Raw genomic sequence first — 24,781 nt, forward strand, 5'->3', positions numbered from 1 at the left:
GTCGGTTTGTTTCCTGGCCCACTGACAGAGTGCCGTATAGGCTAGAAAAGCTGCGCCGGTTAAAATATAGGCGCTCTGTCAAAATGTAATAATTCTCAATTATCTATTGGTTTTAGGTCCAGGGTCCGGATACAACGGCGTCTGGGTCCGGATCCGGACCGCGGTCCGCCTATTAGTGACCCCTGCTCTAGAGGATGAAAACAGTGCCATTACAAACATCAGCCCATCCCTAACAAAGCCACTGTTGACGCTTGACCTATGCTTCTTCCAACAAACAGTTATTTTCCTGCTACACAGTGTTACTGCCCCAGAAGGTAAAGATGACCTCTGTGTGCTCTAAGCCCCCTGTAGCCCGGCCTACCAGGCCCGGTAGTTGGCCTCTGTTTCTGTCCATCTCAGGCCACACACTCCAGCATGCGCCCCCGGGGCTGCACTTCCTCTACTGCCACACCACTGCCAAAGATCACACAGGCCCGAGACATTGTTTAATAACCCACACTGGAATCAAAAGCCCTGCAGCTTTTTTTTTTTAATTGTAAGCTGTCCTCTGTGCTTCAATCTATCCTCCAGTCTAGCAGCATCCTGTGGATTCTGCACACCCAAGGGTTTTGGATGGCACTTGATTTCCTGCCTTCTCTTTGGCCCATTTGCAAGTTCCCATTCAGGCTCTTATCTGCCAAGTGACAGATGATCAATGATCATGCTGGCTCACTTGCTTTGTGAGAGTCCTGCCAAGTGGGGTGAGATGTTCACATTACACATGCTCACATAAACACACATCCATGCAAGCAGGATACAGATAGACAGGCACACACACAGCTAAATGAAATATACAGTATACACATAAATGCATTTATACAGTTTTAACAAGTTCATGACCTATGCTTATTAATGATATACAGTATGAGATTGTGAGGGACCACATGGCTGTCAGACACAGCAAACTATAAACAATATGTGCAGGTCAAACCCAAATCTGATTCAATGCTTATAACCAGAAATTGCACGACTACTTTTGTGCCCTTTTCATTACAATACCCCTGTGGCACAGTGAGCCAATGCTATTATCACAATATGTTCATGCACCACCAGAGGCTGTTGTCTGGATATCCAGTGCTGCAGAGAGCGTTTGATAGCAACAGGTGGCAAGAAGCTGGGGAAGGTCAGGACACCCAGTCATCTTACTGTCTGGTACACTGAGCAAGCACAGATGGCATCTCCTCCTCATATTACGAGCAAGCTGCATAATCGAGCTCTGAGTTAACAGAACGCTGATGCGCCGACGACGAGGTAACTTACCGAGGACGGTGAGTGTGAGCAGAAGGTTCTTGAACAACTTGGAGCAGATTTGGGCACATTTGGACTGAGGCCTGGCCTCAATGGGCTCCAGGTGACTCTCGTGCATCCTCACCTCAACTTGTTTAGGCATACTGTTGGCACTGTGATAGAGACAAAGAACAAATTAAACTGTTATGAACAAAATGCATCAAGCTGAACCCTTTCAAAAACACATTATTGGTCATGTGTGAGAGAAAAAACAAGACATTAAGTGGACTCTACAATAAAATACACCACCATAATACATTAATCAGATCATTTTGGGTGCGCATGATGTTTCTGAAAATATATCTCTGATATTGTTAAAAAGACAACACTGAATGGTAAAACATGTTAAGCATTCAAGTGTGTTGCCAAGCTGTCACTCCAACACTGTCCATGATTGGTATCGCCTCTAACAGATGGAAGCTGACTACAAGCTGCTGCTCGCAAAATTGCATTCCTTTAGGGGCAATACTTCACACACAGAGCATCTGAAGTCAGTTCATTAAAAAGATTTATGTAAAGAAGTTCTACTTTGTGATAAGTTCAAAATTGTCTGGGCTTTTGTAAGACTTTGAAGGCCTAAGTACATTATGCAATTTGACTGACTGAAATAATTCCCAGGATAGTTTTTTGACATTCTGAAAAAGTACAGTTATATGCACTTACACAGAACAAAAAGATGATTGCATCCTGAGTACAAGTTTCAAACCCAGTTAAATTATGGAGACTTTACAACTTAAAATAATGCATCATGTCATCATCATCGTCAATGTTTTTTAATAAAATACTGTGGTTCAGTGTAGAAAACCAGAGACAAATACCCCCTAGTGAGTGTATCTAGACATCCATTTAAGACAGCGATGAAGAAGTGAAACAGATGCCCACTTGACAGTACAAAAGTTTGATGAATTCAAGAGAGGAGGAGCAAACATATTGCCTGTTAAGACTTATTCACTCACTTACACATTCACTGTCTCAGTTATGAATGTGTGACAGTAAATTTAGAAGCACACAAAATCTCAAATACAATAGTAGGAAGAGGGGGCTCAGTCACGCAGCGTAATTAGTTGAATGAAAAGTGATTTCTCATTTACAGGCAGCACAGTGCAGCTTCCTGCGGTCCCGGCGAGGTGTGATTGTGTTTGTTAGCAAGACGAGAGCCAGCTGTGTGTGTCACATGCCAGTTACGCAGGTGTTCAGCAACTCAGTAAAAGCTTTATATTCATCGTCCCCTCAACAAGTCGCAGGAATAATATATCAAATTGTGTTGCACGGTTTGACATCCTTTTTGTCTATGAGATAATATAAATGTGTCTGTGTTCCTATTCATCTCCAATAAGCCCATGCAAATGTCTACTGTGATGAATTACAAAGAAAAGCAAAGAATAAATAATGTGACTCTGGTCTTTCACCTCACCCCTGGGGTTCATGGCATAGAACTCGCTAATGGAAGCCTCAATGGTGACATTTTTTTTTTGTCCTCATAAACTGCCCCCATGTCCACTAAGGAGTCAGAACACTTCATAGATATTAATTATGTGGCTGTCAAGTTGTTTTTTTAAGCTGAAATTTGATCAAAGACGAGACATTGAGTTCAACTCAATAGGCATTTGGAAAACTTCCTCGCAACCAGAGGCTCTTTATGGTGTTATTGTTGTTGTGCAAGTAGTCACTAATAATTCCACACGGAGACACACACACACACACACACACCTCCCTCAGCTTTGTGTATTACAGCTTTGTAAGCTTGGCTATAGGAAGACCACCTGGTCAGCTTCCAGGCACACAGATGGACCAGTCCTGTCTCCTCTTATTAATTTCAAAGTGAAGTGTGAAATACAGAAAATACATGCAAACAGCAGGCAAACAGTAGCCATCATTTTGTCATACTTCAGATGATAGCTGAATGAATTAGTAAAACCCCAGGAATAAAACCCAGAAAAAATGGCATTACCACGTAATCCCATTCCATAAGAGTGATGAGTGCTGTTAATTGAATTTTCCCCCGTTTCTCACCCTTTCATTATTTTTAGCACTAAGATGGTGAGAAAGCAGACGTTGGACGTCACAGAGGACGGATATTAGTCATAATTTTCTCATTAGCGCCTCTCCCATCAAGCGAAGGAAAGATGAAAGAGTGGGCTTGTGTGACCCAATGATAGATGAAAATGAAAATGTACAGCAAAGAATAATCGACTACAGCAGAGAACTGTTATTTCACATCATTAGGTGTTTTTCTTTTGTGAAAGAATTATTTTACTTGATGGGCAATACTCCTTGTGTACATTGTTTTTGCTTTGATTTGTATGCCACGAGTTTAGAATGGATTCTCTCAGCCATAAAGATTAAATCAGAGATCTTCAGCTGAAGAATTTTCAGCATCCATTGAGTTACACTGGGATGCTGCTTTTAGAAACTGTGAATGTAAAAAAAATGAAGAACATAAAAGTCCAATAGAACTTCATAGTTCAAAGGACATTCACACATGCACACACACATCCAAACAGTTTCTTCTTCTCAGTCTCTAATGGGATCATCTCATAAACCCGTTAATCTTGGCCGAGGGCTAAATCAGATTAATTGCATTACAGGACCGCTAAGCCATGACGAATTAATGATGGCCTTAACAAATCAACACCTGGTGTCAACCCCGTCGATATTCAATCAAAAGTGTTTTTTATCTTTCAGTTACAAAAGAGAGGTTCCCGTATATGTTTTGCTGATACTATACTTTATACACTGATTTACTCTCTCAAATTATAGGAGCTGGTCATGTTTACCATTGACTTTTACAGAAAATAAAATAGCTTGCATTAAATCAATAAGATAATAAAGAGAGAAAGTAAAATTAGATTGTGAAATCTAATTGTGAATTGCAAATGAGATTGCGAGTACTTACTTCATTTCTGTTGGAGTTGAGGTAAGTGCTACATACATTGACCAGGATCAAATCTCCAGCCTTTGGAATTTAAGAGTGAATCAGCTCAAGGAATCGTTAGTAGGATCACGACTGCTCCATTCAAAACAGTTTCCAGATGTCAGCAGGTAATGTCCCGGGCACAGCCTGTGGCTGAAAACACCAGAGCTCTGCTGACAGCTAGCAGCTCTCAGCTGTCCACAAGCTCCTCCAAAGCATCCAGAGAGGAGCGAGTCAACACAGCCCAGACGACAGACCCAGTCACAGCCACAGCAACCTGAATTGCCCCATCCTGAAGTCTGCAAACCCCCATCAGCCCCCACCCCTTGACTCCACCACCACCACCCACAACCAGCTACACACCAAGGGCATACAGAGCATGCACACACATCCAACATACCTAGAAATAAATAATACAAAATACGAAGAGGAGGGAGGAGTCAATAGCTTAAGAGTCAAATCCCTCAGGGACCCTCCATTCCCTGGACACTGTAATCCCCCCGGAGAGTACGCTCCCAGACTCATCCAGCTACATGGGATAGTGAGGGAAAGGCCAAACTGCTAGAGATGATCACGATGATGCCTGCTAATGGCACAATGCGGACAGTACAGTAGTGCTTTGTAAGTAGCCCTTTTGATGAGAGGGGAATAAACGACAAAGGAATGACTGATGGAAGGGTTAATGTCATAATGCTGCCGTTTGGGAGCTTTGAGGTCATCCTGATGGACAGCAGATGGGAGTTAATGTTTGCTGCTCTTGCATATATAACATATTATGTCACTCTTTAGATTTATGGAAATGGTTATGTCACACTCTTCCAAATACTTAGATTCAAATATATGATAGGTACATATATACATATACTTATTCAGTTATAGTCTCTACAAACATAAATTAAAAAAGTGAAGAAAAGCCACAAAATATCTGATCTTTAAAGATTCTGGCAGAATAAGATCCACACATTCAAGTCACACACACACTCCAACATATAAATTTACGTATCCCCACTATTCAACAAAACTCCAGAGTGCTGAACTCCAAAGCACAAATGACCAACGTGATTCATGTGTAGATGGTGTCACGCTGATTTCCCTGCAGTCTCCCAGCAGCATGGGACTTCACATCGTATTGAGCATTATCACATAATTCTAATTAGGGAAATGTGTTGGAAAGCTATTTCCTCTTTAAACAAATGACCAACTGCACAACAAAAGCCAGAGGAATCCCATCCCTGTCGGCAAAGGTTGTGTCATGAGAAATCACTCATCCTAAATCCCTTGACATGTCATACTCATTGAAAGGGCTCTCTCAGCGAAGAGAGAGTATTTTCGGGATGGAAGCGAGAGAGTAGTACAGAGAAGAAGGGGTTCCAAGGGGGAGTAAGAGGGACACTGGGGGAGAAAGGGGTACTGGGGTCACACCAGCACCTCTCAGCCAAAAGAGGGGCCTGTGAGGGGAAGGCTGAGGCAGCCATCCCTGCTCTTGGCTGGTACCATGTGAAGCTCTCTGCTTCCTCTCTCTTCCTTCTGAGGGGCTTTGTTTCACACGCAAACAGTGGCAGTGGCCCCAACTCGCCCGGCCAAGCACTGCATCCAAACTGGCAGGGGCGAGAAAAGAAGGGAGGGGGTTCAAATGGGAGGGGGTGTAAGGGTATAGCGAAGGGGAGGGCAGTGGGCATGTCCAGAATGCCAGTTCTTTCAGGCCACTGATGTCATGCCTGTGCCCACCGTGGGAGAGCAGCGGACGGACCAAGGCGCCCCTTTCTCTTTCCCCCCTCCACAGTCTCTTTTTCCAGGATGAATGAATCTTTCAGATGCTGCAGCCCATTGTGTCCCATAATCGACAGCGATTATCCCGATTTTATGCTGCCTTCCCAGTGCGAGGAGGTTCCCTGAGTGCTGGCATTGAGGGCCGCTGGGATGCAGCAAGGACCACGAGGGGTTGTCCTAGCAACACTCTGCGGCTTAGAGAGAAGTGGGATGAAGGGGAAACGGGAAGCCGCACACAAACACACCCAGCACACAAACACATAGCCTGCCCACACACCATATGAGATGGGTTTCAGCTTGAAAGATTCGCAAACGGATAGAGACAATAAATCTTTACCTCACCAAGAACATTTTGATTTCATAGATAGAGAAGTATTATTACGTTATGCATTTCAATACATTTAGAAACTTCAAGACATTTCCAAAAAGAGCTTCTCTGGTGTCCATCCCGCATAATTAATAAGCTTCTGTCAGCGGCTTTGCCATACAATGCCACTCTACCATCCACAACATGTGCTTACATAATGATTAACAAGCTTGCATTAGTGACAAGTTGTGTGTTATACTCAGCTAATTCAGGTCAAAGGAAGATATAAATTAAGTTTCCTACTGGTCTCTCATGACTGGAGCGTCACAATATACTGTGAGGTAAAGACAACTGGAGCTGGGCCAGGCTCCGGATATATCTGCCCCCCCCCCGGGCCTCACATCCACTTGCCATGCAGTGGGAAGAAATGGGCTCACATGCTGGCTGCCTAGGAGCTGTGAAAAAGCCCCCCCAAAATGAAGCTCTCAGCAAACACTTCAGGTTGTGCTGCGCATAGGAAGTGGGAGATAAATTCCAGCTTCTGAAGAAAGGGAAGCTTTGTCACTCTACGCCTCTCAATTATGTATCCCTAGATGGTTGTTGGGATGAATGCATTCAGTGATGGATAGTGATAGAGAGATGTGTGGACTGTCACGCAAATCTGGTTTATTCCATCAGCAGTGTAACCCACTGTTTTTCAGTAGCAAAACAAAACAAAGAAGAGTGCCGCTTGCTAAGACACAATATCTCCTATGAATAGAGGGACCATGAGAAAAAACGTTCTCATCGGGAAGCTGCCTTAAAACTTTGTGTAGATTCAACCCCAAATATCAAACCACAATCAGCACCGGGCTTTCCCAGTATACATTTCTCAAACAACTGCCCAAATGAAATTGACCTACCAGTGTCTCAGTCAGTTCATCTCGAGGAGACACATATTTAAAGATGGAAAAAATTGTTTCACATCTACCTCTGCTCAGCAAAATAATCCTTTAAATGTGTATGTGTGTCCACAATGGGCACATATTCATGTATCACAACCGGTTCTGAATCAAGTTATCCAAAGGCACACACTTGGTCCAACCTTGATGTTCCTAAATCAACTATTACAGGCAATATCAGCGAACCAGACCCTTTATCGCCTTGATTTGATGACCCCAGACAAATGTAGGTGTGCAAAGTCACTCAGTGGTCTACTTGAAAGCTGTCTTGAACCACTTCCAAGTGGACTATAGAGTGAGAATACTGTCTGATAATAAAAAAAATGGCACAGAGCCAAAAGAGCTGCACATCGAATGGAGCAGATTTTAGTCAACTCCATGCTGTAACTCACTGTTTTCGGACTGAATGCTGAATGGTTAATGAATGAATACATAGCAAATGACTGTGATTATGAAGGACATTAATATTTAATACCAAACAATGTGCTCATTTACAGTCCAATTCCAGCAGAATAAGTGAGTAAATTTGTCATGTTTTACCTCGCACCAGATCAGATTATATCAGTGTGCAGCTTAATTTCTCACAAATTGTTATAAACTGTTCCCTTAAATTCTGCACGTTTTAGTTCCTTTAAATACTTTATTCTGACTATGTATTGTCTTCTATTGACTAGTCTAACACACCTCATTATTTAGGTTGATTGTGAAGGGTTACCTTGAATGTGTTTAGACATGTCTGGTATTAAAGGGTTAACCCTTCCAAACAGATACAGGGTAGCAGGGCAGGCATTCAGTGCCACGGTCAGTGACGCAGCTTGATGTCTCAGCTCAGGATGATCTGACCTGCCGAAGGAGCTGCTTTTACAACAACTGATCCTGAGTGATCATAAAGGCATGCGGCATTCCAGCACTGAAGCTACCAAATGTTTTCCTAGTACCAGTGTTGTCAAATGATCAGCATGTAACACTTGTCTACAAACTGTAGACATAAAAATGAAGTACATTGACCTCTGGGAGCAAATCTTCCTTATTAAGCCGATTTCTGTGTCTGTGTGTCTTTCTATAATAATTCTACTGAAGATCACAAACCTCTTTTTTAGTTGCTGTCCATCATGTGCTGCAATTAGCAAAATGCTTCTTATATTGTATGTTACAGCTGCAACTCACATTTATATGCTTTCATCACTTCTTTGAAATTATATTTTACAATCAGGGAGCATCAGCATCCAGGCAACTCCTGATTGAACCATACAGTATGTGCCTGTCCCTCAGCATCCTCTAAGGTTTCCCTTTGTTTGGCACAACTCTTTGTGTCCATAATGAGGCAGTCATTAGAGAGAGCCTCTGGGAATCCTGAGGCTAGTGTTGTAGTCTGCATAGGTCTCTCAGATGTGACCAGTCCCACTGTAATTATGTGCTAACAGCCTATTATGGGGAGTGGGTGCCATAGGGCTTGAATTGGGTGATTCCCATTTGTCTGGATAAAATCTGCAGAGAGCTTTAGTTTGATCCAATCCGGCCACAACCCACATAACGCCCGGATCTACAGTTGGGCACTCAATCAAAAACAAATACTCATCCCCAATGTCTCTCCCTCTCCTCCTTTAGGTCTCCTCTTTTCTCTCTTTTTTGTGTTGCATTTAAAGTGTGTAACCCTCAAACTCGCTGGCATTCATCTGTCACATGTCTCACTTTTTGTAACTCAGTCTTTCCTCCAAGAGGAATTCTTGGGTTCTAAGAGTTTTAACTGTCATGCTGTTTTCAGTGGTGTTCTTTAAAGGTGCAACCAAAAAGATTGTATTACTCTCCGTCCAGTATCCTCTATCCCAGCCCCCACCTTTTGCCTAAAGCTGCACAGATGAAAGGTCAGTGGAGAAAAGAACATCATCCATAGTCATGTGAGATTTTTCCACTGTACCTCCCCACGACCTCCTCTATCCACTGAAGGGCTACACACCTATTGCAGACATACTTGTTTCTTTTCTCCTATAGCTGCTCATGCGTTCATGCTGTCTGCATATGAAGAGATGCTATCATTAGCAGAGGCGCATCTGTTTAACAGAGCTGGCTATATAGCAGCACACAGCTTTTGATGGCTTTGGTCCGATCCCCACAGGAGCTCATTAAATCTGCCAGTGAGGCAGGACCACCCCACCCCCTACTACAACCACCGCTATGGTATACCCGCTACATTACTGAGAGGGGAATGAGAGAGAGAGAGAGAAAGAGAGAGAGAGAGAGAGAGAGAGAAGAGAGAGAGAGAGAGAGAGAGAGAGAGGTATATAGTAGACAGAGGGAAGGATGGGAGGGGTGAAATGGCAAGAATGCCAAATACAGATAGATGTGTAACAATGTATGGGGGAAGGGTGAAGGAAAAGGGGGGGAGGATGGAAAAGGAAAGGTGTGGCTGATAAAGGTAAGGCTAGAGACAAAAGAATGGAATGGTAAACAGCTGTGGAAAATAGGAAAAGAAAGGGTTGGACGGAAGTCAGATTAAAACAATCAATCGAAGTGGAGAATGAGATGGAGCTTGTCTCTACATATACAGTAGCCTATATAAACGGCTTCTGTGTTATCAGGTTATCTGTGGATACATGAAGAGCTGACATCTGTGTCGGGCAGCTGGCCCTGTGAAATGGGATTAGTGCACAAATCTCGTTTCATACATCACTAGACTCACCTGCCACCCTCTCAAATTTAAATATACGTGAGTGATACGTGCACTTAACCCTCACTGTCTAGCCTTCTCTCTCGCTCACATTTGTGTCAGTACAAAACATTTAAATGCAAGCTTGTGCGCACACACACACACACTGTCTGTGGTCATGAATCTCAGTTGGTCCAGTCCCGTGGTATTCGAGGCGGGGTGAGTGGGTTACAGTCTCTCTCAGGATTTGCCAATGAGAGGGCTAAGGAGGATGGATGTTCTCTCACTAATTAAACACTGCAGTCTGTAGAGACTGAGCCCAGCCTGCAGCAGTGGCCATGCCCCGCTCTCCTCACACCACCCCGCAGTGATGGCAGAAAGGGCATTCCTGCACACACACACACACACACACACACACACACACACACACACACACACAGCTCATTATATCAACCAGCTAAGCCGCACGACCACACACACACACACACACACACACACACACACACACACACACACACACACACACACACACACACACACACACACACACACAAAGCTACTTTTTAGAACTATCAGGTTCATATTTGCAGATAACTGTTAAGTATCATGGTAAAAGTGTTATATACTATACAGTTCAGCTTAGACAAAAGTATGAAAAGTATAGTAACTGTATATTGTAGATCTTGCAGCTATAAACTGTACTGGCTGCTCTACAAACAAGCATTCCTAGACATATGCTGCAACTAATTTTATACAGAATTGCTTGGTTTGAATTATTCTTTTGCGTTTGTATTATGTGCCATATGGTATCTACTGGCTGGATCTAGTCATGCTTATGACCTTAAACAGAAGTTGAAGACTGTAGACAGGGCTTATGGTAATGTTAGTCTATGTACATTTCTATAAGGTCCCTGCATGCATTGTGTTTTTTCTAATTGCAACACTCCTTGTCTGTGTATCTGTACTCAGCAACAAACATCACATCAAGGATGACCAGAATACAACGGGGAAGCATATCAGGAAAGCAGCGAAGTGTGACAGAGCTGACAGTCTCTTTCATTCCACAGTTTGCATTTCCTCCCTCATTACACTCTCTCTTTCACCGTCTTTCCCTACCTTTCTCTCTGTTTTGCCTTCTCCTTGTCTTTCACACATGCACACAACATGTCACTGCTATCACAACACACTGTATCAACTGAAAGAGTGCCTTCATCTGGTACGAATGTCTGACAGACAACACATTTTCTGGAGCCGTGCTCTTCTTTCTAGGCACAGAAGCACATGGGATACAAATAAAAAAACCTGTGGAGTATGAAAAACATTGTGTGAGTCAACTGTTTTAGTGCAGCAAACATCATTTTAATCAAAACATCCAGTGATGCCTGACATGATATAAAATAAATTCGTGAAGATAAAGACTGGAAGGGTTTCAAGAAATATGTTTGGTTCTTTCACCCATCTAAAAACTTCAGCCTGTGATGTAAGCTTAAGCATGATTTCAGGCTTCTAACACTGCAAGCCTGCTTTCCTTTCAGGACCAGTTCACTGACACTGTTCTTTCAGAACCACATGTATGTATGCACATGAACCAGGAGTTATTTTCTCATATCCCTTAAATGCTGTGAAAATAAAAGCTAATTGTTGCCTGTTACTGACTGTTGTTTCAAGCAAAAAGCCGCAGGGGAACCCCTGCTGCTCCTCACTTCATTATTGTTCTTCCCATATCACTATTCATGCATACTTTGTCAAACTATGTAAATATTTCTTCAGTCACACGCAGCACTGGAATGCCATTGAGAGCAAAAGCACTCGCTTAGGCTTTTAGACTTTTCCACTAATTATGAAAGCCTTCCTATAGTCACAGTCAATCATTATCAGAACCTCTAGGCAAAAGCATTTTCAACACTGTTCCACTGGTTGATCCCAGTCACAGCCAAATCCCCAGAGCACATTCATCCTAGCCCACTCAGAAGATGGTAAACCCCTTTCAGTCGAGATGTAAGGCATACGGTAATTCCCAAAAATCCTGGTTCGCTGTAATCCTCTACTACTAAAAGACGAGACAGGATTCCCAGGGATGTCAGGATCCATCTGGATACAAAAGGATGCTGTGCAGTGTACAGTAAGAGGGCATGTAAATCTGAATTTTATACACTACATAAATCTAAATTTATTTAACTTGAGATAAGACTTTCATATTTATGATGATTTAATAAAAAGTTAATTTACAAACTTTCGTCACTGTAAAGAAACCATTACAGATAACGTATTATGCTGATAGATAGATGTATAGATAGGTATGTAGATAGATAGATAGATAGATAGATAGATAGATAGATAGATAGATAGATAGATAGATAGATAGATAGATAGATAGATAGAGCTCCTAATTAACCAGTGCATGTTGTGAGCCAAAACCCTCTAACAAAACCCTCTCTGTGTTCATCAGCCATTGAGGCAAGCCGCTCTTGGAACACGCCACCTCTACTAGAATAATGGGCCACTTTACAGGCCTCCAAGTTAGTTCACAGAATTTAGAGCTGGGAAACAGCTAGCACAGGGTTCATTGGAAGGAGGGGTAATTTAATTGTTTCCTTCGTTTTTGTTTTTGTAACCCCCCCACACACCCCTCCTCTCTCTCCTCTTTTAGTTCTGAAAAGGGGGCTGACAAACATGCAATGAAGGGGATTGTTTTGTGTTCCGCAGGACAAGTGGGTGAGGTAAACAAAACCAGACTGTCGGGTCTATCATCTGGGCTCGGCGGGATGGGATAGGCTGAGCAGTGGGGAGCAACACACATACTGAGGGAGGATTGGTCGGGATTTCTGTGGAGTAAGAGGGGTGAGGGCCGTTTTGGGGGTAGGGGAGGGTAGAAGGGGTGAGGGTAAAGGGTCCTGGGGGAGAGAGAGCAGAAGAGGTTTACTCCGGAAGAAATGGGAGGTGGACATGGGTGCTGAGTTTACTCCTCCGAGTGTGGGCATTGTATTTGGTGCTGAAGTTCTCATGCATGTCCCGTTTTGGCTCCCTAAAATGTCGGAAAGTGATGGAGCTCTCCACGATTAAGCGGACAAGTGGCAGCTCTGCTCTGCGCTCCCACAGCTCAGGCTATTTACATACTCAAGAGGAACATTAATGCCGGCCTATCCCCCAAAGCTGAACAAAGAAGCACACAAACCTTCCTCAGAGGCCTATTACGTACTTAATTGAGGATTTGTGGAATAGTAAAAAGGGGCAAAGGAAGAGGAAGGTGGGTGAGACGGGGAGGGGTAGTGGGTGAAGTGGGCAATGACACTGGTTTTACTTTTTTTTCTGTGCCCATAGTCAGATCAGACCTCAGCTAACGGCAGGAGGATCAAATGGGAAAATTATATCTTGCTACATCTTTGTCACCATATAGAAACTCTAAGCATCATCAAATCCTTTTTTTCTCTATTCATCCCTTTGCTCTTTATTCCCCATTCGTTGATCCTCCCATTATCCTCATTATGAAACTGTCACAAAAGCGTTACTCTAGAAAGGAAGGCTATGAGGAGAAAAGCAGCTTGAGCAACTACAATTTTAATTTTTTTTAAAAACTCAAAATAAGTTAAATATAAACTATAAATATGAATATATTTCTAAATATATTTTAAATGCGTTTTTGATTCTGTAAGGTCACATGGTCCAGTATTTGAAAGTGTCAATCATATAGCTCTCCTAAATTCAAGTAAAAATGAACTATCACACTGCTTTTTTGTCTTTTAGAGATGTTATGTGTTGAGGCATGAAGAGAGCAATGGCACAAACCAAAGGTAGCTCCATCTGATAACCAGTGTGAATCTGTCAGACTGCATCTTGTGACAATTGTTCAGATGAAGTCCTCTATTTGTTTTGAACGAATCTCTTAATGTGCTTTAATTATGAATCTTTTGTTGCAGCACAATGGGCTGATTGTTCTCAATGGCATGGTCTTTGGTGCCAAGAGAAAAAAACGAGACCCCCCCCCCGTTAGGCCCCTCTTCCCTTTACCAATCACTCTCAAAGCAATTTCGTGACTCCCCCTGCTGACCTGAATTCCGATGTAGCAGGTGCCAATGGGATGTGGGTGGCTTTTTTTTCGGGAAGGAGGAGGATGGTGGCAGTGTTGAAGGGTTGGGTGGGAGGAGGCCTTCACTGTAGCACAGTAAACACTGACTCAATCCCCTCTGGGGCCCCCCACCCAGTATGTAAATGTTAATGTCTTAATGTGATATTAATTCTGTGGAGTCCTTTTGAAGAAAAGGATAGGGAACTATGGATTGAATCATTTTGGTTATTTGGAGGGGAAATAGGCCCTATTAAGTTGTGAGAGGTCTTGACTGTGTTGTTAAGGATGTGCTGGCCAAACCCTCTTAGTTATAGTGGAAATGTGTTCAACTTGTGGACTTCGTATGCCAATAGGACATGTGTGGGCTAATCTGACCATGACTTTTGACTTGTGTCCACCAGATGAGAGCAAACAAAATAAATATATATAAAATATAAATATATATATTTGGGTTTTGGTTAATTGTTTTCTTGACTTTCTTTCTTATTCAATATATTTTGTGTATTTTAACGTGTAATTGTGTATTTTTTACGTAAGTATATTAGCTCTTGAATTGTATACCGCTGACAATTTAAGGTTTCTTTTCTTTTCATCATTTCTGTTGTTTACAGTCATGTCTGTTCTGCACTATGAGCTCACCAAGGCAAGTTCCTGACAACATTTATGTTGTAATGAAACTAAATGAAACTAAATCTCCACCTGTATTCACCACTTTTTTTGCCACATGACAAACACACATGGTTCCACTGTTTGAGGTTATGATTCATCCCTTACGCATCAACACAGATTATATGGTCAGTTTAATGATCGCTACTGTCTCATAGCGAAACTGAAGAAATGCCTTGACCATGGCTAGTGGAGATCTATCGTTTTGCCGCCCAGCAGCAGACCCGCTAGTGAATGCCTCTGTTTCTGTTCCTGTGCAGTCATACAGAAGCGAAAGGAGCCAGGCTCTTTGTTTGGTCAACCCATGGGAAAGGCCTCGCTCTGTTGTGCTCGCTGAGAACCGAAACACTGATTCTATAGGCAAGACTAAAAGAGAAAAAGAGCATGAATCCCACATATTAGGAATATTCACATCAGGAGTAAGTGATGAGGAGGAGATGAATCGCAATTCAAGACCTGAAAAGCAATGAGCGGGCAAAGGAATACTGGGAAAATCAAGTGCAGAGACAAATAAATTTGGATGATATTAAGGCAATTAGGAAGAAATGAAATGAAAGAAACGGCTAAGGGAAGAGAAAGAAAAGTATTGAGAAAGTGAGAAAATGAGAGAGACAGAGATAGACGAGCATCAGAGTGAAAAGAGGAGCTGGATGGTACTTTGGCAGCTTCTGCGTGTTCCCAGGAGGATTACTCAAGCACTAGATGCCACAGACTGCCAGCAAGACCAAAGAGAAGCTCCATGAATGGAGACCCACAACCACACACACACACACACACATCTCTGAGGATGTCTGAACTATGGTGTCTATTTCACCTGTTTCCTCTCCTCCCTCTTTTCCCAGTTCTACTGTCCTTTTTACTTCCTTTTTCTTTCTTTCCTATACTCTTCCCAGCTTGTTCCCTGCCTCTCTTTTCTCACTCTCTAACTTTCTCACTCTTTCTGCAGCCTCTCCAAGCAGCAGTGAGAGGAGAGTTGTAATGTGCCAGCCACAGACAGGTAACATATGCTCCATCTTCAGGCTGCTTGTGTGGCCCTTTTTTATATCCTCATTCATGAACAGAGCTGAGAGGGAGCCCCCCACCCCCCACCCCCCAGACATTGTACCCCACTCGGTCACTCCATTCTTTGGCCATCTATCTCAACCAAAGAAAAAGTTCTATATTTTACTGTCTGTCCTCCCTGTCTCTTTTATATCTTTCTGTCACTCCCACACATTAAAGCCACTCTCCCACTCTATCTAACACTTCTGGCAGTGTAAAATCTCAGTTTATCTGGCAGAAACCAAAGCGTTTCCACATTGTTCTTGGGTTTTATTGTTTTTCCCAGGCGCTAAACGGAACTGAAGAACATTATGGAACAGTGTACAAAATATGAGGGCAGCAAGGAAAATAGGCCAGCACTATCTGCTGCCTGCTTGCTTTCTAAGTTGTCAGGCGGCACATAGAAAAATATAGCTAGTGAAAACATGATCATATCATCAGAATCTACCCACTGCATGTGAACATATAGGATTCAATTCATCTTTCAGCTTACTCTGCAGTGTCAATGCAATTTTTATTTCTTCAGTTCATGCTTACTAGGGGGGGTTCATTTGCCATCTGGTCGGCCGCTCCCAGTGATCGAGTATTACAAACAAATCCATCCAGAGGATTCTCCTCTTATCAATTCTCAAGCTGTCAGGATTGACTGGTAACAAATTTGATTTCCACAGTAAAGCACAGTCAATGAAGAGGCTATTGGTTAGCATATTTATTTTTTTGATTGGTGTGCTGCTACTTTCTTTTCCTTTATATGTTATTTATCCCTGGCTCGCATATCTCCACAACTACCCTCCCCCTACCTGTATATGTACCTCACAGTAGAACAGACTATATTTAACACAAACACACATGTCCGTGCTAACATCTACTCTACCCTGAGTACCCCGGGCAACGTCTAGCCTAATTAAAGCAGCATCTTCACAGATGGCTAACATGACAGATTCTAAGAAATGTGATTTTGACTCGTTTCACTTGGGAACTCAGCAACGCTGCAGGGTTTTGCGTTGGGGTGGGAGTACCTCTCTATGCTGCATTGTGCTTGTATACGTGCATGATTACTTGGATTCATTTATGCTCAGAAGGGGTTTAAGAATTCATGATTGCATGGTGGACTTTCAATCATTAACTTTTGAAAAAAGCTTTAGCAATAACAGTAACATTAATTGTTACTATAACAAACAGCTAAATATTGACGTCACACAAATAACATAGATTTGATTTTCCTCCACAATTTAAGAGGTGTTTCCTTAATAAGAGACATGGATATTAAAACTGATTATATCTAAAATAGGAATAGTAATTATTCTTCTGATTAATGCAATCTATTCAAAAGACGATAACAGAAAACAAAAAGAAGAATATTAAACAGAATATGTTTGCAACAACAGCATACGGCAAGACATAAACACCCAGGAAATAATTAGTTTTCTATAATAATGGAGCACTCCAAAACACAAGTCTCTGAATAAATTCCCTTACACTAATGATATACTTCTCTGTAAGCAAATGCTAAATATCTGCATAATGGTCCAAGCAGACTTACATTGATGGTTGTTATGGCTACATTAACAGCATGTAACCCTCTCACATGATAAACGCATATGCTTATTAAAAAAAAGGGTGAAAAAATCCACCCCCCACAGATTCAGGACATGCATTTATATACTAAATGACTCACCCTGCCTTAAAGCATGTGAGCTAGCATTGGATGTCTGTTGTGCTCATTCATGTAAGGCAGCAAATGCCACAGTACAGTAGTTTAGAGAGCAGCCTCTGGGAAAAGGACAAAACGCATTAGCTGCATGGACACTTTCCTTTACTGATTCTCCCAGCAATTACACTGAAGGCCGAGGCCTCTTCAGATAGCAGCCCTGCCACACAATGCCCAAGGTAGGCCACAGACAGTTCCTCTCACCAGGAACCACCAGCAGAAAATACCATGCCCATTAAAAATCAAACATATAATTATCTCGTGTCAACATTCAGTGACAGACTCTTGTCCACAAACACACCCTACGCGTTTTTAAGAGACAAGCCAAGAGAAATGCTGAAGACGATCAACTGAAGGTGCAAAGACAGTTGGTTTCCATGGTGACATTGCTGGTGCTGATGAAAAAAAACTGTGTGTGAGTGCGTGCAAGTGCGAAATATAGTGCTGGCGTTTTAATATGAAAGAGGGAAAGGGCTGCAACGATTGGTTCAAGAGGTGGGTGGGGATGGCAAGGTAATAAGCATTTCTATTTTTTGCTTCAAGGGCCTGGACAAAAATCAAACCCTTGATATAATGAATATAAATATAAAAATATATAAATATAAATTAAAGATAGCCAACAACATTTTGGAGGAAAGACATAGAAACTACTGCTAATCACAATGTAGACGGTTTTCTTTCTCAGATCAAACAAGTTTAGAAAAAAAAACGTGGATCTACATGTAACTAGTTATTAGTGAATTTGTGAGAGCAAACCTTAACAAATGTATTACAGCAAAGACACTTTCTGAACTGAGGCTGTAACTTTTTGACTGATTTATCATAAAATCACTACATGCAGAGGCACAGTTGTGTTTAACATTGCCTAGTCGCACCGTGGTCTATGAAGTAAATGCTCCTACAGTAAAGTCAACCGACCGGATAATTCGGTTCAAACTTCCTTTTTCTTCTGAAACAACAGGAAAACGTTTCCCGTTTGGCTGGAGCGGGGGTGGGCAGAGATTCAGGGGAAAAGCTTGTCACAGAGGTTTTATCTACAGCACTGATACCAAAGTGTTGCCTACGGCTGCTGTCAAACGTACAGAGACGCATTTTGATTGTTTCCTGAGATGTAACCGCAGGGAATAATGGTTAACTTAGATCATGTATCTGCAGCAAAGGAATCCCCCTTTTTATTTCATGCATGCACGTTTGAGGCAGTGATCTGTGAGACCAGAAGAAAGGTGTGAGTGAATGCAGCGTGTGCAGCGCGAGCTTATTGTTGACGGTCAGCGCTCGGGGACTTTTCACTGCAGGTTGTCACATCTATGGCTTATTCTATGAGCATATGGAATATTGCACAGGGGGGGGATGAAAAGGTTATAAAAAAGGGGGGTCTGCAAACTGGTGTTTAACTGTATTCTTAAATGGTTTACCTACAAACTTCAATCGTTTCTCGTTTAAAGCAATTATTTAAATTATCAATCAATTCAATAACCCGTGACTTGTTATGATAAACAACAAATAAAGCTACAAATAAGGATCAGGGCTTGCCATGCATCCGCTCATCACCTCCAACATCGCGCGTTTATTGATCATGTTTGTAAGCTAAAATAAAAACAAAACAGCATCTTACCTTTGTTGAAAATCACGGTGAAAAAAGTTTTTGGTCTGGTAGGGTCTTTTCGTATCCGCTTCAGAGGGGGGTCAGCCACAGCGAGCTGCAGAGCGCACAGCGGTCCAGGACAGGAGCGCTTCTCAGACCAAACGGAGGGGTTTTCTGTTCGTTAAATCCGAGGAGCTCCGCAGCTCAACAATCCCACTGAATGAGCTCTGCCTCACCTCACTCTTCGGTGCTTTACTCCCCCAACCCGCCTCCGCCCGTTTCGCCCCCCTTTGTCTCTTCAGCATGGGAATGCCGGCTCCCGTTGGTTGATGATGTAGGCCAATAACGTACTCATCTCTCTTGTGCCTCTTTCTCTCTGTCAACCGCTTTCTCACACATTCACACCCTGATTTCCTAACACCGTCAAACTTGATGCAAAACCTGTTCATACAAACATGTTTGCAGAGAGTTTAACCAGATTACCCATATTCAATATTGCATTAACATGCAAAGGGTTGCATGATTTTATAGCTTTGATTTTGGTTTTGATGTTATTCATTTATTGTGTTGCACTAGCGAGAGATTGTTGGCTGAAATGCATTAAAGTGATTTATTTCCATGCATCCTCTAATCTGCTATAGGCTACATTATATACAGGTTTAATTTATATGATTGCAGTTCAACAGAAAATAGTCCTAGTTTAAACTGAAGTACACATTTATTTCCTTGTGAACTGAAAAAAGCACAAGGTATATGATCAATGCAAGTCAAAACCATAGGGGAGATGGGCTTGGGAACATTGTTGGCTCATGCCTCGCTAATGACTCAGTGACAGAATGTGGCTCACATCAGTCTTCTGCGGCCTGTTTGCATGGAATCAAGCGTGAGGTTGAGCAGCAAAAACAGGACAACAATAAATAATTAAGAGAATAGAGAAAACTTTGGAAACAAAAAAAATAAAATACAAAGGCATTGGCCATTTGTTTAAACGCTTGAAATGTCTGATGATTACATAAGTTTACCTTTTAAGGCTCTCGGATGGCGGTGTGAAAAATGACAATGGTAGTCTTTTAGGCACAATTAAGGGGTGAGTTTCAGCTGAAGTGCTTTCCACAAAGCTCCTCAAAGCACTTCTCCCAATACCTCCCCAACATTGGAATTAGGTCGGGCTAACAAAAACACATTTCTTGGCATGTCTGTACAGCTACAAACATTTCTGCCTCAAGGTATAACAATGATAGTTAACACAAACTGGTTCCTTTGGAGCACTCAACAACCTGTTGAGTAATGTGCATATTCTTATCGAGCCATGAAATATCAACATGAGGAGTTTAGGTTAAATGGATTAGTCCTGACATGGAGTTCACATCCTGTTGTCATTCAACCTACCAAAATCTATAAACTGCCCATCAGCGGATCTGTCAGGGGAGAGCTCTTTTGAGAACTTCTCCACATGCTGATCTAGCAGCACTCAAGGCCATCCTCGTATTGTTCTCATGAGTTTATAGGTAAAATTTAATTCTTATTGCAATTATGGATGGGTCAGTGTTCCTATATATCCTATTGGGCAGCAAACGAGAGGTTATGAAGAGCAAATTCCCCAATCTGCTCCAAGAAATAGAGCCAAATGCTGACTAAGACAAGAGATTTGTTGGAGCACGTCTTGGACAGAGCTGATATTCCACTTCTGCACAGTGTCTTAATACAAAGTTTGCATTTCGGGATCAGACCCACCCGTTTTAATAGTTCAGTGAGGCTTTCTGTGCGTAGCTGCACTGGCTGCTTTGTGTGGAAAGGACTGATTAGTATCTTTACTGTCTAGTTGCAGCCTTGCCACCATCAACGAATAGTAATAAAGGTCATTATTGCAGGTATGGAAGAATACAGTGTTTTTCCGAGTAACAAATGCATTTGCAGTGACTGAGCTGTAGTGTAGGAAGCGACAGGATGAGAAAGAAGCTTAACTATTACAGAGAAACTCCCCTGAGAGGAAAAAAATCACCAAGGAGTTATTATTCTTCTTATGTTGTCTGCCTGCAATGTCTTGCAGGTGTTTTACCATCACTGTAGTATTTTATTAGAACATTGAAATTGTATTATATTTGTATACAACAAGTTCAGCTATTTCCAGAACTCCCCAATTTGTTACATCAACTTGAATTACTTTGAAAATATGTTAATGAATCATAATGAGCTAATTGTGCCTGATTACATTATCAACACAAAGTCATTTCTAAAATGTTTATAACTTATAACAAGGCTCCAGGGTTATTGATCACCCAGATTCAGGCATTACAAAAGTAATCTGCTTCCTGGGTTACGTTCATGTTGTTGGGTAAAAGTTGCAGTCCCAGAAAAATGATCCTTCACCTCTGTATGAGACTTCACAGTCATCAAACCCTTGCGTAACAAATTCACTTTACTTGAGAAGAAATATGATCAGGATCATGATGAGTGGATGGTTTGGAGGTGTGCAGGTTGATTGGCAGCAAGAGTGAAATGGAGAGCTGCTCAGACAACAGACAGACAACATACACAGACAGAGAAAGAGAAAAAAACAACAAGAAATAAAGAAATTAAAACAGCCGTAACACAAGGAGAGAGGCCAGGACAGCCAGGTCCGTAAGAGATTAACTTAACTATGTTAATGCTGATGTCCTCAAAAGACATACTGTACACATTGACTGTTGGTAGGAGAAAGGATGCAAATGTTTGTCTCCAGTATCAAAGTAAAACACTTTAGGTCCCACCATCCATCACAACCTCCTAATCTGTTTTGCGGCACCATATACAACATACTACCTACATCTTTGCAGCTGAATGTCCTCTCTTATCTATTGTATAAGAAAGGACAGTAGTAGGAAAGTGTAATTCTCATCATCCATTTCTTGTACCTGTTGGCCGTAGTTCCAGTGTGATCTTAGTGTGATAGGAGGGTGATTTATGAGATTGATTGATAAGAGAAGGTAAAAGACACCTAAACAACATATTTTTCCTGACTCAATCAACCCATCTCAGGTATGCTGAACTTTGTGACTCCAGTAGGCAAACTTCCCTTGAGAAGTCGTTGACCCGTTTGTAGGGAGTAGCATGTTACTTCTGCTTTTCCATGGCTAGTTGACCAGTTTTTGTCATGTAAATTTGCAGATTACTGATGGTTAAACTCAGCCTGTTGGCAGGATGTGACCTCCCAACAACACCAGGAGCTACAAATAAAAACAGATCAACAAATCAGTTGGTCTAGGTGTTGAGTGACATTCATGGGATTAAGGAATTCAGTCCCGCAGCAATATACAGTATATCACAGATTACATACTAAAGAACCTTTAAATATATTGGGAAGAATAAGAGCAGCTGAGGAGGGATCCTTCTCCCAGGATTGACAGAAGTGCAATAGATGTCATGTGTACAGAATGAACATTATTAAATGAAACATAGTCAATCTATATGACAGCAATTTTACCCATAATGCAAGCAGTCATAGCAGTAGTAGCAGGAATATAATAATAATAATAATAATAATAATAATAATAGCAGCAGCAGTGGATAGAATGATAATGATAATAAAAGAAGTAATAGTATATTTATGTTTTTAAATTTGGCGTTTTTAATGGTATGTATTTTAATAAGTTGTTTAGGGAAGAAACCATGATACACATTTGCACCTGTGCCTGTATAAAGGGAACACCTTGAAGGGCTTGAGCCAGAGTTGATGGCCTCTCAGGAGCAATCAGAAAACCTACAAGTGTTACAAGGATGTTCGAGGGTAATAAAGCAGGCGAGTCTTCAGAATTACCCCTGGGGGGTTTCCTTGGGGGAGAAGGTTAATGCAAGTATTGAACTGTGTGCTAAGACTTGTATATTTGAAAGATTGCATTCGGTGCTGCTGAATGGTACATATGTTTAAAAGAACATCTAAAACAAGAGAATGTTATTGCCGCGGCTCCCAAACAAAGGAACCCCGCCTGTCCGCACATTACATATACTGCATATTTCCTGCTGTCTCTTTCATTCATTCCCTCTCAATCTTGCTATCTCTGTATTCCTATTTTTTCCTGTTCGCTCTCTTTCTCTCTCACACACCGTGTCTCAGTTCAGTAGCGGCAGCCTGCATTCATGCAGGCTTTCTGCAGCTGCTGTAGGAGTCAAACAATCACAGCTATAATAAATCATATTGCTACTCCTTGCTGTGCAATTCAGTCACAGGCCTGCATATGGATGAAAACACATCAATACTGCAAAATTGCTTTGTGTGTTGAAACACGTGTGTGTTGTATATGTATGCAGGGCTGTGAAGTGTATGAATTGCTATCTTCCATTTTATATAGTCAAGCCATATCTGGCAGGTAATGGCTGCATAATACCATGCTCTGTTTAGGTTCATGTATGTATTAGAGGGCTGAAGGGGCTGGAATAAGAACTGTATTGGGGAACCAGAATGAGCTGCCATGGGCATGATGGGTAGAAAATGGGGTTGGGATAACATCTAAGGGCAGTAAACACATTACTGCCTAAATAAAAAGGCTATCGTTCATCTAATTTTCTTTTCTTAACAAATCCTACCAAAGGATCAAAATCAACAATGAATTGATCTTTCCAACAAGTACTGCCCATACCACATCCTGATATAAAGTATGATATTCATCTGTGGCCTCCATTAAAAACACATGAATGAGCCACACTGTTGCACTGGGTGACAAGTTACCTCATTACAATGCATGAGGGCACTGTAGCTTATTCTGAATCGATCCCACATATAGATGCTAGTGTTGTAATGTTTGCAACAAAAGTGTATCAATCCGCACCTGAAAATACTTTCTGATCCTGTAACATTGGAAAAAAAACTACAGTGCCCAATTCTGGCTTGAACATTTGTGACCAATTTTCTTAAATCTTCAGCAGGAACATGGGCATTACGAAATGATTTAAAACAAATATGGAAGAGACTTGATGTAAATGTTTCAGGACATAACCCTAGCCTTACCACCAGACTACTAATAACAGAGCTGTGTGTGGATCTTTAGTGCCAAAATGTTTTAGTTCAAAGAGTTTTCTCACATAGAGAACAAAGCACAAAGGGCTCATCAGGCTAACTGGAAAACTGGTGTGAAAACCTAAACATTTTGTGTAAGTCTGGTGTGAAGTATTTTGCCCCTCCGCCTTTAACTATTGAGTTCTCATGGCAGCATTTTCCCATCATTATCCAGGTACTTTGCTCAGGGTTACATCTCCGTTCCCAGGACAGTCAGGACTTGGTTAAGTGTTGCCCATGTTTCTATGGATGATGCCCTGTGAGCTAACCAGGGCCTGTGAACAGACAGTCTCCCAGCCCAAGTGGACAGGACTCTCCTCATGGGACTATACTAAGCTGTTGTTCAACTTCAGTAAATGGGTGAAGGAAAGACAGAAAGTCTTTGATGGATGCTGTTCCTGCGGAGTGCAACAAAGGCACTGTAGCAGTTTTGCATGTCAATTGTGATCTTACATCGAGAGCATTAATAAGTGTTATAAACGGCTAGATATTTTTAATATATATATGGAAAGACAAAGAAAAATGAGATACTTTTAAGAGCAGATCTTAGTAACAAGAAAGTAATTAAAATGAGAACTTTACAGCATCAACAAACTATGATTAAATTGGACATAGTAGGCCTAAAATAAAAAACAAATAAAACTTCAAGATGTATGGCTGTGACAGCACAGATAACCCCCATCAAAATTAGACCTGGCAAATGTAGAGACAAAATTGGTGGACGATCTAAGTCCACGCTCTAATCTATTTTATATTCTGAACACAGTCCAAGTCC

The 24,781-nt window shown here is 41.7% G+C and overlaps 1 protein-coding gene across 3 annotated transcripts in view; it reads right to left on the reverse strand.

The window, feature by feature from the left end:
* Nucleotides 1-19,235, reverse strand: part of LOC137880864 (excitatory amino acid transporter 2-like) — a 30,608-nt gene extending 11,373 nt beyond the window's left edge. The window contains exons 1-2 of one of the 3 annotated variants that reach the window (XM_068722408.1): nt 19,005-19,235; nt 1,300-1,439 (exon numbers count right to left, since the gene is read on the reverse strand). In XM_068722408.1, coding sequence (XP_068578509.1) covers nt 1,300-1,429 — 130 coding nt within the window. In that variant the 5' untranslated portion in view covers nt 1,430-1,439; nt 19,005-19,235. Of the gene's footprint in view, nt 1-1,299; nt 1,440-4,222; nt 4,502-19,004 lie in introns of those variants that run through there. The other 2 variants (XM_068722407.1, XM_068722409.1) reach the window with 2 other exon arrangements.
* Nucleotides 19,236-24,781: the final 5,546 nt, after the last annotated feature.

The sequence above is a fragment of the Cebidichthys violaceus genome, unplaced genomic scaffold (genome assembly GCF_023349555.1).
Source record: "Cebidichthys violaceus isolate CVI_PGR_0920_01 unplaced genomic scaffold, fCebVio1.0.p SCAF_3, whole genome shotgun sequence".
NCBI classification, from domain to species: Eukaryota; Metazoa; Chordata; class Actinopteri; order Perciformes; family Stichaeidae; genus Cebidichthys; species Cebidichthys violaceus.